We start from the raw sequence: 14,687 nt of genomic DNA, 5'->3' as shown, positions 1-14,687 counted from the left end.
AACAAGTTTTACTAAAGATATATTCAATTCAAAAAAAGATTTATCACGAATGCTTATTTTTATTGTAGCATCGTAATGAATGAAACAAGCATGGTAATTGTTTATGAAATTATTGAAATGAAATAATAAAAAAAAAATGCTTTCCTAATCTTCTTGTAATTTCTTGATATAGTCCATTGAAGACTTACCGGATGTGGACGCCATCTTAGTGGTGTATTCCGTGGATGACGAGCAGTCGTTTAACGAGGCAGTTCAGAACATTCAGTTCATAAGGAAAGAAGTGGTAAACAAACAAGCCATCATACTAGTGGCTAACAAAGCCGATCTGGAGAGGCGAAGAGTGGTCTCTGAAAAAGGTAGCTTCCAAAATGATCTGGATTTATTTTTTGATGAATTTAGTTTGTAAGAAAATATCTAATACGTCTTACATTGTATAATGAATGACGCTATATTAGAGTTCTACCATTCAGAGAATACGTCTTACATTGTATAATGAATGACGCTGTATTAGAGTTCTACCATTCAGATAATACGTCTTACATTGTATAATGAATGACGCTATATTAGAGCTCTACCATTCAGAGAATACGTCTTACATTGTATAATGAATGACGCTATATTAGAGTTCTACCTTTCAGAGAATACGTCTTATATTGTATAATGAATGACGCTATATTAGAGTTCTACAATTCAGAGAATTTAAAACTTACCATTTGTATCGTGATAGTTACACTGTAGCTTTAAATTCTCTAAAAAGAAACTTTAATGCAATATACATGTACACACGGGTTATAATTGCCCACTGTTGCACGCGTTATAAAATATTTCATCATGATTTTCAAATGCAATTATATTCTAAAGAAACGTTTTAGTAATACATGTTGTAAATATTCAGTGAAAGAGATACATATATTGTTTGAAAATGAGAGGTTTTTCGGATATTAGCCTCAGGTGTTTTTTTTTTTTTTTTTTTACACAGATGCCAGAGCTGTGTCCGACCGTTACCATTGTAAGTACGTTGAGATATCCGTGGTGTTGAACCACAACGTTGATGAACTGTTGGTAGGTATTGTCCGACAGGTGCGACTGAGAAGAAACTCCATTGAACTTCAAGTTCCCATGTTGGCTCCGAGAAAAATGTCTAAATCATTCTCCTCCAAAACCAAGTCATTCTTGTGCAAGTTGTTCCGAGTGGGACAGAAAGATCATTCATCTAGTGATTTATACGACTTGTGATTTATATATCCAAAAGATTGGTAGAAATGTAGATTTGAGCAACGTTACAGCCAGTGGAAGGATCAGACAAAAATGGCTACTTTGAAGAGAAAGTTTCAGAGGGCTAGAGGTTTTGCTAGATGTGTGTTATAAGTAGCCAATACCAAGCAGTGATTGCAGGTGAAGCTTTCTTTAGATTATGATGGAAGAGCGACCGTGCTCGTGAGTTTCACGACAAAATCCTTTAACGTTGGGGTGAATTGACACCGGATGTTTTATCTTCTACTTCCTCATCCTCAGCGTCTTGGAGATGAAGAGAGGATCCAATGCTAGTCAGCGACTAACGTTTGTTTTATAATATTCTGTTAGAAACTGTTAATTGAAATACGTTTACTAATAAAAGCTTGATGAAATACTGCCGATTAATCGGAGATGTAAAACTACATGTATGCTCAGCGTTTATAAAAAAAATTAAGCATCATGTTTGCATGTATTTTGGAACCATTTGTTTTTAATTTATATAAAAATCGACACAAGTTGTATTGATATTGAAACTGATGCGATTGAAGTTGTGTCCATTTTGTTAAATTATCCTACAAAGAAGTGCACTGTATTTACGTCTAAGAATACACTGTTTATACGCGTTAATTCAAATCACTAAACACGTGAAGTGTGTTTTTTCTTCAAGAAAATTGGATATATTTCAAACCTATTTGTAAACAACGTGCCGAAAATACTACTTATACTAGAAACTCCATGAATTTACTGCATTAATGTGTATATATGTTATTGTAAGAGACAATTATGATAGTACATGTAAAACACATTCACTGATTTTTTATTATCATACCTCGAAAGTTTGATAGGTTTATTTAATCATTTGACAGGAAAGGGTAAACATCGTATTTTCCCAGAAATAATCAAAGTACAAAAAGTAGCCCTGGGAGTGGAACTTTTCAAAATTTTAAAGAAAAAAAAAATCTTTAAAAAAATCTTACACATGTACATCAAAGCAATGCTGCTGTTTTTAAATTCAATATAGATTTATTTTCACTTAATTTGTGTATTTAATATTGGTTCAATAAATCTATATATTTTATTTATTTACCTGAATACCATATTCAGATGCTTGTCTTATGTACAATTTTTTGTATTATTCCTTTAAATCCTCTATTCACCGATGAACACACCCATAACATGCCTATGTGCAAGTTAAGATAATGATGGCCGTTCCATAATACTTGTGAAAATTAAAGCTGTATAGTTTATTTTATCTATAAACACAAATGAAATTTTGTGAATCTTTTATTTGATACATTTCTGTTTTATATGATTCTGTTTACAGTTAATCAAATAAAGCTCTTTGTCTTGGGATTGATTTTTTGATATAGGATTACGTTTTCTCTTGACAATAGCATCACACCTTTGATACATAAAAGACGCAGTACTCAGAACGGTGAAGGTGTGATACGGCGCACTCAAAAGTTCCTTACAATATACATGTATCAATGCGCAGTCTGTCTTGGAAAGTGGACCGCGTTTAATTCCCAAATCTAGTATCTCACTTCTGTAGTGCTCCTAGTATTTCTCTTCTGATTCTGCTTTGATGAGAGAGAGAGACGTAAAGCAAGATACAATCAATCAACATCCAAAGTGTCGGATCTAGAATAAGGGATAAAATGTAGTATAACGAAGTACTAAATCCATTGTAGCAAAATCCACAATTCTATTCCAAATCAAAAGTTAAAGAACAAGTGTTTCTTCGCATTAACAAAAATCCAATTCATTACATGGATGTTTGTATAAGATAAGCAGCTTGTTGTCGTCAGATAATGTACCCTTCATTTCCATCCCTTAATGGTGTAATATTCAATTAATACGATATTACAATTAAATAATCAAAAGAAAAACCAAGAATAACAGTAAAAGTGATGAATGCTCCCCAAACTGCATCTAACTAATGGGCTACTTCATAACTTCATATATTGGTCGCCGTCGTAAAATGGCTGAAATATTGCCAAAACGGCGTAAAACACCAATCAATCATATATTGGTAGCTGTTCGTCCAATACTGTATATATACCAACAACATTCAACATCCAAAATCCGACGCGGTCGCAAAGAGGTTAGAGCGTTCGCCCCACATGCGGAAGGCCGGGGTTCAAATCCCGGCCGCGACAGACCTTAGTCGTTAAAAGAGGTAGTGAAAGTTTCATCGCCAAACGCTCCGCATCAGGTGTGAATGTCACAGGTCTTCGGAGATGACCTTAAAAACGGATGTCCCATGTCACAGTAGGTGTGGCACGCTAAAGAACCCTCATTGCTCAATCGCAATGTGTGAAAAATTCTCTCTCTCTCTCTCTCTCTCTCTCTCTCTCTCTCTCTCGAGAGAGAGAGAGAGAGAGAGAAACGTAAAGCAAGATACAATCAATCAACATCCAAAGTGTCGCATCTAGTAATAGATGGGAGGTCAAATGAATAAGGGATAAATTGACCAACGTCACTAACAACAGTGAAATTTGCGGGACGACCTGTCCATTCCTTAGGACGATAGAATATTTACATTCCATCTGACAATCAGATCTATGATCCGCTCCGATAATGTTATGATCTGAAGACATCCCGTATAGGGTCACGTTAGTGTCAACTTTGGTGACCTGAGGTCGACCGATGAAATGCTTCTATTTCAACCAATCGCTGGCTCTTCTTATTAGATGAATTCGGTATAAAAGACGTTAATTAAAAGGCAGTAGTTGAAGATTTAGAGAAAATATTACCACGTTTCAGTGCTTTGAAGAAAGAAGAAGTTGAACGAAGCATATTGAATACATTGGTCGAAGGCAAAGATTGTATAGCGATTTTTGCCAACTGTTTTTGGTTGGGTTTTTTTTTTTTTTTTTTTTTTTTTTTTCGCAAATCGCTGCTATTTCAAGTTTGGTTTGCCTTCCTCTTATGCGCGTGATGCATCCCGGATTTAGTGCTGTGATATTAGTCTGCTGTCCTTTAGTTGCACTGATACAGGACCGGGTGAAGTGCCGGATATATCGGGAGCTTACAAAGGTCAAGGTTGGTTAAATGTTGCACGAGAATTTTGCACTCATTTGGAGACATCACCGTTACCGGTGAAGGGCTGCAAAATTTAGGCCTATGCTCGGCGCTCATGGCCTCTGAGCAGGGAGGGTCTAAAAGCTTTGTGTAATCAGTGGTACAAGTACTGATGCTAAACGGTGGACTGCTACTGATAGAAGCACGGGGTTTGACACAATCTGAGCAAACGTGGATATGTTGTGTAATAGGATACACACATTTGCTCAGTTTGTGTCAAAATCCTTGTAATAGAAAATTGAAAATAACACATGAAAGGCATTTAAGATCTTGATGATTCTTCATGAAAGAAAAATGGAGTACAATATTTTCTTCAAAATATATTTTTACAGGTGCAAGTGAAGAAAGAGAAAGGCAGATAATAGAAGGGGGAAATAAATCTTATCTATTCATTTCCAGAATCTTTGATAAATGACGCAGTTTAGAGAGAAGATATGAAAAAGTTGAATGTACGCATCATAGTAATTGATTTTAATACCATTGAGTCCTGTGGAGATGCGGGTTAGAATGGGTCCTCACTACTTGCTTGTCGTAAGAGGCGACTAAGTGGTACGGTCCTTCGGATGAGACAACAAAAACCAAGGTCCCATGTCATAGCAGGTGTGGCGCGATAAAGATCCCTCCCAGTCCCTGTTCAAAAGGCCGTAAGCGCTGAGCATAGGCCTAAATTTTGCAGCCCTTCTCCGGCAATGGTGATGTTTCCATACATACATGTATATGAGTGAAAACTTCTCAAGTGGGACGTTTTAACAATTAATCATCTATTGCAACATGGTAATTTTTCAATAAAGTGCATTGTACATAAATTATATACATCATTATTTCAACAAAGTATTCCCCATGTGTGATAATCAACAGGTTTTAGGGGTGAAGAACAAAATCAGACTGGTACCTGTTCAAAAACTGTTGAGATTAGGAATTTAAGGTATATATTTTTAAAGTAAATTTGACCTTTCCAAAATGACCTTGAGTGAGGTTTGTTTAAAAGCCATTTACCTGTTACTTATTTGTATGATATATGATCAATAACACTTTAAAAGCTGTTAAAATACGGAAATTTTTCCTGATCAAAGTATGTTCCAAGTGACCTTGACCTTTCAAAATGATATTGGTCCTAAAGTCCCTGTCCCAAGGAATATTACCGCCGTGGTGGCCGAGAAGTTAGAGCTTTCGCCCTGCATGTGGAAGGCTGGGGTTCGAATCCCGGCCGCTACAGACCTATAAGTCGTTAAAAAAAAGGTAGTGACAGTTCCATCGCCAACCGATCCGTATCACGTATGAATGTCACGGGTCCTCTGAGATGACCTTAAAACGGATGTCCCGTGTCACAGTAGGTGTGGCACGCTAAAGAACCCTCACTGCTCAATGGCCGTAAGCTCCGAGCATAGGCTTAAATTTGAAGTCCCTCACCGGTCTTGGTTATGTCTCTATATGAGTGAAAAATTCTCGAGCGAGACGTTAAGCAAGATACAATCAATCAATCCTAAGGAATATTCGTATTCAAATTCTGATGAAAGTTTTAAGAAATGGGAACTTTCATATGAAAAAACTGTTGAAACAAGCATTGCATAGCAATACATAATCCTCTACCGGGGGCAAAAATTATTGGTCCGCAATACTCTTTAGTTCATTATGAGACTAAGGATATGGTAAAAGGGAAGATTGGGAAACCAGGATAGGAATGATTAGAAATCAACTACTATTCAAGTACAAAGACTAAACCAGGAAGACTTCAAAATCGATCTATAACTTGTTATGGCAAGCAATCACAATGATGTAGTAAATGCAAGGTGAAGATAACGAACAGTGATCAATCTCATAACTCCTACAAGCAATACAAAATAGATAGTTGGGCAAACACGGACCTTTGGACACACCAGAGGTGGGATCAGGTGCCTAGGAGGAGTAAGCATCCCCTCTTGACCGGTCACACCCGCCGTGAGCCCCATATCCTCATCAGGTAAACGGAGTTATCCGCAGTCAAATCAGTGTGCTAAGAACGGCTTAACAATCGGTATGAAACACGTCAGACAGCATTTGACCCAATGCGAGGTTGTATTGACGAACTAGATCGTTATAACGACCATAGAATTTGCGAAATGCTGACTTCAATCGAGACTGTTGAAATCCCTGTACCATCAACTTGTTTGTCAGTAGCTTACCTTGATTTAAAAACTGACTATACCCAGAACAAGCTTTTGCATATCGAATCAGTTGAGATATATAAACACCATATGCAGGTGATAATGGAATATTGCTACATAAATGTGTGAAGTTGACGATGGAGAAGCTGAAATCATCCCGTTTGTCATACAGTTGAGTTGTCAGTTTGCCGTTAATGTCTACTTTCAATAAAATATCTAAGTATGAAGCAGAAGTGGACGACTCTGTGGTGTCCTTTATTTCGAGCTCACAGGGATATATCAGATCGACATATGAATGAGAGCTATTATTGTTAATAGACAAAACGTCATCGATATATCTAAAAGTCGAATTGAGAGATTTTTTCTTCTCACGTAGAAGTTTTTGAATAAATTCTGCTTCATATGAATATAAAAACAGGTCAGCTAACAAAGGAGCACAATTTGTGCCCATGGGAATTCCAACAGACTGTTGGAAGACCTGATCACCAAAGACCACGAAGATATTGTCAATGAGGAACTCTAGCATATTTTTTATTTCAACTTCAGAGTACTTGTGCGTGGAATATCAAATGAAAATCTGGAAGCACAACAAAGAAAAAGAAAATAAAGTTAGGAAAACTTAGTGAAAAATCAACGGACCGAGACGAAATTTGAACTTGATCTGTAACTTGTTATGGCAAAATAGTGTATCAAATGAATATCTGCAAGCACATCAAAATAAGTCCGGAAAACTAATAATTCATGCTATTTGTCTAAGTCCAAGGGCCATAACTTAGTGAAAAATTAACGAACCGAGGCGAAATTCGAACTTGATCTGTAACTTATTATGGCAAAGCAATGTACTAAATATCTGAAAGCAAATTTTTTAAAAAGTCCGGAAAACTGATTTGCAAGACTGACGGACAGACAGACGGAGGGAGCGCAAACCTAAAGTCCCGTTCGACTTCGTCGGTAGGGGACTAATAAGGAACTTTTATCCTCTGAGTGACCCTGACCTCTCCAAAATGACCTTGGTCCACAAGTCCTATTGTCTCGAGGAATATCTGTGATCAATGCTATTAATGAAAGGTTTAGGAAATATAAACTCGGACAGACGGACAGACACGATAGCGACTATATGTTCTCCCGAAATTCAAACTAATATGTATATGCAAGAGCTTGTTCTACTTATGATCAGTTTTTAAATCGACGCAGTCTACTGACAAAGAATTTGATGTTATATGAGTTTCAACAGTCTCGTTCAAAGTTAGCATTTCGCAAATGCTATGGTCGTTATAATAATGATCTAGTTTGCCTATATAACCTATCAGTGGGTCAAATGCTATTTGACGTGTTTTATGCCGATTGTAAGGCCGTTCTTGGTACACCGATTTAGACTTCGGATTACTCCGTTTACCTGATCAAGACATAGTCTCACGGCGGGTGTGACCGGTCGACTGCGGATGCTTACTCCTTCTAGACACCTTATCCCACCTCTGGTGTGTCCAGGAGTCCGTATTTGCCAAACTCTTTATTTTTTTTATTCCCTGTGGGATTAATGAGATTGATCAGTGTTCGTTATCTTTGCCAATCATGCTCTCCCGAAATTTTGCTGGGAGAATAATAAATCGAAACAGAGTTTTCATTTACATTGTATAAAGAGATGAATTCTTGTGTTATTATAGTGTACATGTACATGTAAATACTTAAATGTTGTAGAAAATAACTATAATCTACAAATTAACAGAGGAAATTCGGTGTGCCTTATATGATTGAGTTTGCCATTGTTTATTAGTTCTGCCATGCAGACAGAAATATTTTGGATAAGAAAATACAGATGTATCGGTATAAAAATGCGATCTTTCACTTTATTAGAAAAGAAGTCTTATAAAGATCTTTTTTAAATCTCAGATCCCCAAAATGCAGCGGATCGAAATTTGGGGATGTGGAAAATTTGGTGCACCATCTGACCCTAAGCTGCATTCTGATGGTCTAAAGCCAAGGGGGGTGACACACTTTCTGTAATTACCCCAATATCTGGCGGATTAGTCATTAATAGAAATCAGATGTCATTTCATTACTGTGGCTGTCATTTTCACCAGATATTTAGCAATTACTTGTCGTAGAGGTTGTCTGAATACGACGAAATCTTGAATCTATAGGCCGACAGTATCCTGTTGTAGTGGACCAATTTCACAAATCACAAGTTTGAAATGAAAAAAAGTATTATCATTATAGTTGATGACCTGTAATTTTAGAATATTATTGGAATTTCCATTATGTTTCGAAAAATCAACCTGGTAATGTTTCATACTTACGTTCAACACATGAAAATTATATTTTAACTGTAGGGCATTAAGGATTCCTATTTCCTGTGCTCTCGCCTGCATTTGGAGTCTTTCAAATGTTAATTACCGATTTTCTCTAATTAACAACATTAATACCCAACTGGGGCTCGTAATGCAACTGTTAAAGATTTAATGGAAGCCCGAAAGATGTTCGCTGGAACAGAAGTGTTAAATCTTACATAACGTCACATTCCTCTCCTTTTTCTCTGTACAATATGGAATGCTTTCCCTTAATTCAGCTTCAATACCAATGAGATTTATTACATGTAACAAAATATTTTCCTGGTTGTGTAGAATACCAATACTGATTAGTTTAGATTTGAGTTTATAACCGATTCAATTCTTCACGTGATTTTTCATAGTCTTGCGAGATCGAGCAGTAACGTATCAAATTTTACTTAATCATTTTCAAACATTTTTTTCTTGACATTCGAGGAGTTTCCGTCACATATTGATCTGACTGGGCTATCTATTAAAATCTCCCGACCTCGATAACAAACAAGGAAAACATCAAGAGTAGTTTTCCAGGCTGTTCTAGATGACTAAGGGAACTGACATTGGACAGTGATGAATCAGGTCTTTTGGACCTCAAATACGCTTACTCATTATTTTGCGTACATGACGACGTGTAGATCTTGCAGGGAAAGAATACAAGTTCAGATTATTCGGGTACTTTATTTCTCTTTAAAGGAGCATGGACACGATTTCAACTGAAATTTTATTTGTCCATTTTTATACGCCTGTCATTAGATATTATTATGTTATGGCGCTGTCCGTGCGTCTGGCTGGATGTCCGTCCTTGGTCATGTTTTCCGAACTTTTTTCCGTAATGGATGCATGTACAACTTTGAAATTTGATCACGATATCTCCCTCAAGAATTGTAAGAGTGTTTGCATTTCAGCTGTATTGGTCCATCCTTAACCTACTTTAGGGCTATAAGTAGGTCAAACAGTTTTCCGAACCTTTTTCGTTACATATATAGATATTGCCCTGAAATTTATAAATAAGCTTCCTTTCAGGGGAATACAAGTTCAGTGTGCATTTCAGTTTGATTGGTCCATTCGTCCGTGACCTATGTGAGGACTAAACGTAGGTCAAACAGTTTTCCGGGCTTTTTTTTTTATTACGAATACAGATATTGCCCTGAAATTTAGTTAAAGGCTTCCTCTCGGAGGAATATAAGTCCAGTTAGCATTTCGGTTGGATTGGTCCATCCTTGAGTTAAAGATAAGTCAAACAGTTTTCCTGACTTTTCATAACTGATACAGATATTGCCCTGATATTTGGTTAAGGCTTCCTCTCCGAGGAATACAAGTTCAGTTTGCATTTCAAATGGATTGGTCCATCCTTGACGTACTTTTTGGAAAAAATAGGTCAACAGTTTCCCGGGCTTTATTCATTTCGGATACGGATATTGCCCTGATATATAGTCAAAGGCTTCCTCTCAGAGGAATACAAATTCAGTTTGCATTTTAGCTGGATTGGTCAATCCTTGACCTACTTTGGGGGGGGAATAGGTCAACCAATTTTCCAGGTTTTTTTTCATTATGGATACAGATATTGCCCTGATATTTAGTGAAAGTCTTCCTCCGAGGTGCAGTTAACATTTCAGCTGGTTTGGCGCACTATGACCTACAGTACCTTAGGGGTAGAAGTAGGTCAAACAGTTTTCCATGTTTTTTGAGGTATGGTCACAGGTATAATACTGTATTGCTCTGAAATTTAGTCACAACCTCTCTTTCAGAGAAATACATAATCAGTTCACATTTCAACTTAATTGGTGCACCATAACCTACTTTAGGGCTAAAAGTAGATCAAATGGTTCCCCGGACTTATTGCCATCATAGATATTGCACAAACATTTTGTTACAACCTCACTCTCAGAGAAATACATAATCAGTTCACGTGTCAGATAGATTGGTGCACCATGACCCACTTCACTTTTAGGCTTTTCTTATATTCAGAATGTGTGTTGTACATGTATCAATTCAAAGTGCACAGTATGCTTCCAGGTTGAATTTCACTGTCCGACGGGCGTATATTGTACCGTTTGCGGTACTCTTGTTTATGTTTACAATGTTAACTAAGGTATTTCTAATGGTCAGCAAAAATTTGAATACCAGTAGTTGAGTTACAAGAGAGATGCAAAGCTTACAATTCTTTGTTATGTAAATAAGGGTCGTGTCATGTTATTGTTTACATAGGTAACATATGCTAGTAAAAGATTCGTTTAAAACATATTTTCAGTTTACATGTTTATTTCGAACACAATTAAAGTTTCTAGTGTTTGTCACATCTCAAAAGTAATATTTTCTATGAAGCAATCTATATGCAAACAAGGAATTGTGAGTGCTATATCTCACTTTTAACTCAACAACTGGCATTCAAACTTTTGCTGACCATTAGAAATACCTTATTAACCATCTATACAATAAATTCCGAAACGCTTGCTCCTTTCATAAGTGAGGTGAAGTCCGTAAGCTATAATAGAATCTAACTTGATTAGTAAATATCGTAAAATTAATTAAAAACGTACTCTCGTTTTCGATAAACTACCATGTAATTGCAAAAGTGAAAGTAAAGTGGCAGATCTAAACCAATTTTCTTTTTTAATGACAACATCAGATAATACGATATGAAGTTAATTTGTTGTTTATTGATGCTTGATTTAGATCTTGCAGAAGAAACTAGTTTATTGTTGAATAGATGAAATATGCCTGTTCGTTTCTTCAATCTTGAATCAGCCCTATATATGGAAATTTCCAGAACGAAGCGAGGCAACATCATACCAATCGCACATCCTCGGGCCTTTCCGGCAAGCCGAGACGATGCGATTGGTTTACAATAGGGTCAGCATAGGTTTTCATTGATAGTTATATTCATAATAGTCATTTTATGAAGATTTATAATCATTTTATTATAATTTATAATATTACTTATATACAACGGAGGACACCCCTCTTCGTGAGACCAACGATCTGACACATCAATGAATTTTTAAATACGACATTCATCTTCTTATTTTTCCCCGTGGTTATAGAAGTTACTGATATGTACAAACACATGGATAAAAACAAAAAGGTTTTTTTTCGATTGTGATTGATTGATTGAATATTTCACTCATATGGAGACGTCACCACTGCCGGTGAAGGGCTGCAAAATTTAGGCCTATGCTCGGCGCTTATGATCGATCGCTTATTGAGCAGGGAGGGATCTTTATTGTGCCACACCTGCTGTGACACGGGACCTCGGTTTTTGCGGTCTCATCCGAAGGACTGCCCCATTTAGTCGCCTCTTACGACAAGCAAGTTGTACCGAGGACTTATTCTAACCCGGATCCCCACGGGATATTTTTTTTTTCGAATTTGGGTTGAACATGTTTTGTGATGACACTGAAAGTAAGTAATTAAGTTGAAAACTGTCCAATGAAAGGTGAAGATAACGAACAGTGATCAATCTCATAACCCCTAGATAAGCAATACAAAATAGATAATTGGGCAAACACGGACCCCTGGACACACCAGAGGTGGGATCAGGTGCCTAGGAGGAGTAAGCATCCCCTGTCGACCGGTCACATCCGCCGTGAGCCCTATATCCTGAACAGGTAAACGGAGTTATCATATATCGAATGGTCCAGGACTATTCTGGGAAATTTGCGTCTTAAAAGTTAAACATCTTACTGTAATTATGAATGGTCCAGGACTATTCTGGGAAATTTGCGCCTTAAAAGTTAAACATCTTACTGTAATTATGTTGTACACTACTTGACAATGTCCAAGAAATCAGGCCACTGTTTACAATATAGCGGTTTTTCTATTTGTCATTCATATAGTGCATTACGTAATTGAATATTGCGTTTGACGAGAAGAAGCGATGTGCATTCATAAGTTTGCCCTTAAATTGTCGCAATGGACAAAAACTACCATTATAACCACATTCGCAATACTGAGTTTGAAATTTTGAGCTACCGTTCATTTTGTCTTTGGTCAACTATTCGGCATGGCGGATTACAATTGCATTCGTAAAATAATTATCTAATTTTCAATACGGAGAGAGATCATTTATGTTACGTAAAGAACATTTAATCTGGAGCTCCAAATGACTTCCCAATATTCAAGTTTTATTTACTGTATATGATATCAATAAAACTAATGCACGCAATTATTCAATATCATTTAATTCTGATTTCCTGCGCTTACACGGGGTTTCATCTAGTTGTAAACATAAAAATGAGGAAAATAAAATTTTAAACAATTCGGTCAAATGGTGCCCATACCCTATTAACATACTTTATTTTCTCATTGGTTGCAATAATGCACCAGGAAGAAAATCAACACCAAACATGTAATAAAATATTTTGCTAAGGTTTCAAATGCCCATCATTATAGCTAGATTTATCATTAATTTCCCGTAAGTAGTTAAAACGTATTGGTTGCAATACTAAAAAAATAAAATAATTAAATCTGGTTCTGTTTTTTAAATGGATAAACTTGAAGCTACAGTTACCCAAGATAACATAACAAATTAAATTACCTTAATACACGTATGATACAATGTAGGTGTATTGAACTTGTATCGATTTTTCTTACAGGGATGACGTAACCCCTTTTTACGAGAGGTAAATCCTTAATCCCCAAGTTTAATTATCTATGTTTGATACATTTCAAGTTAATTTCGTAATTCACAGATAAGTTAACGATTGTTAGTGTTTTGTCAGGATAAAGAGACCTGTATGCTCCTTTCACATAAGTTCACCTTTCATAAGCATGTGTATTCTCCTAGGTTTCTTTTGATCACAACTTTCACCTTAATCACCATTCGGGACACAAATGCAAATAGTGTTGATAATTAAACCTGACTGAGGTAGTAGTCTGGTTCTGGGGCCATAGAATGAAGAAAATGGAGTCTTCGCTACATGGAGATTCCACAAGTTGTACATGTATCGCGCTGGATTTAAAAAAATATTCTATACATTCCTATATAAAACATTTTTTCTTACAGATATCATTTATTCAAAAGCTTCTACGAGAGAATACTGACATGTTTTCATATTCATATGAAGCAGAATTTATTCAAAAACTTCTACGTGAGAAAAAACAATAATAACTTTCATTCATATGTCGATACGATATATTCTTGTGAACTCGAAATAAAAGACACTACAAAGTCGTCCACTTTCGCTCAACCTATGACAAACGGGATGGTTTCAGGTTCTCCATCGTCAACTTCCCATATGTATGTAACAATATTCCATTATCACCTGCATGTGGTGTTTACATATCTCAACTGATTCGATACGCAAGAGCTTGTTCTGCATATGGTCAGTTTTTATACCCCCCGCGAACGAAGTTCAGGGGTGATATAGGAATCACTCTGTCTGTCTGTGCAGATTCGTGTCCGGGCCATAACTTCTTTGTTCTTTGACATAGGCATACCATATTTGGCACACAGGTGGATCACCATGAGACGATGTGTTGAGTACCTTCATGACCTCAATATGACCTTGACCTCAAGGTCAAAATTATAGGTTTTACAATGGATTCGTGTCCGGGCCCTAACTTCTTTGTTTTTTGACATAGGCATACCATATTTGACACATGAATGTATCACCATGAGACAATGTGTCGGATACCTTCATGACCTTGAACTTTGACCTCAAGGTCAAAATTGATTATAGGGTTTTGACACAGTCATACCATAAGACATGGGTGTATCACCATGAGACTATGTGTCATGTACATTCATGACCTCTTTGACCTTTGATCTCAAGGTCAAAATTATAGGTTTATACCATGGATTTGTGTTCGGACTATACCTTCCATTTTCTTCTACAAAGGCATAGCATATTTTTACACTCGGGAAAGAGGTAATTTGTACCTATTAACAACATCCTTT

General features: G+C 36.5%; 1 protein-coding gene across 1 annotated transcript in view; it reads left to right on the top strand.

The window, feature by feature from the left end:
• Window positions 1-2,587, top strand: part of LOC130051301 (GTP-binding protein GEM-like) — a 32,087-nt gene extending 29,500 nt beyond the window's left edge. Inside the window, exons 3-4 of the mRNA XM_056153148.1 lie at window positions 173-356; window positions 980-2,587. Of these exons, the coding sequence (XP_056009123.1) occupies window positions 173-356; window positions 980-1,236 (441 nt within the window). The 3' untranslated portion in view covers window positions 1,237-2,587. The remainder of the gene's footprint in view (window positions 1-172; window positions 357-979) is intronic.
• Window positions 2,588-14,687: the final 12,100 nt, after the last annotated feature.

The sequence above is a fragment of the Ostrea edulis genome, chromosome 1 (assembly GCF_947568905.1).
Source record: "Ostrea edulis chromosome 1, xbOstEdul1.1, whole genome shotgun sequence".
NCBI lineage: Eukaryota > Metazoa > Mollusca > Bivalvia > Ostreida > Ostreidae > Ostrea > Ostrea edulis.
Note: the sequence above shows the minus strand (reverse complement) of the source record. Positions and strands in the feature narration are given on the sequence as shown.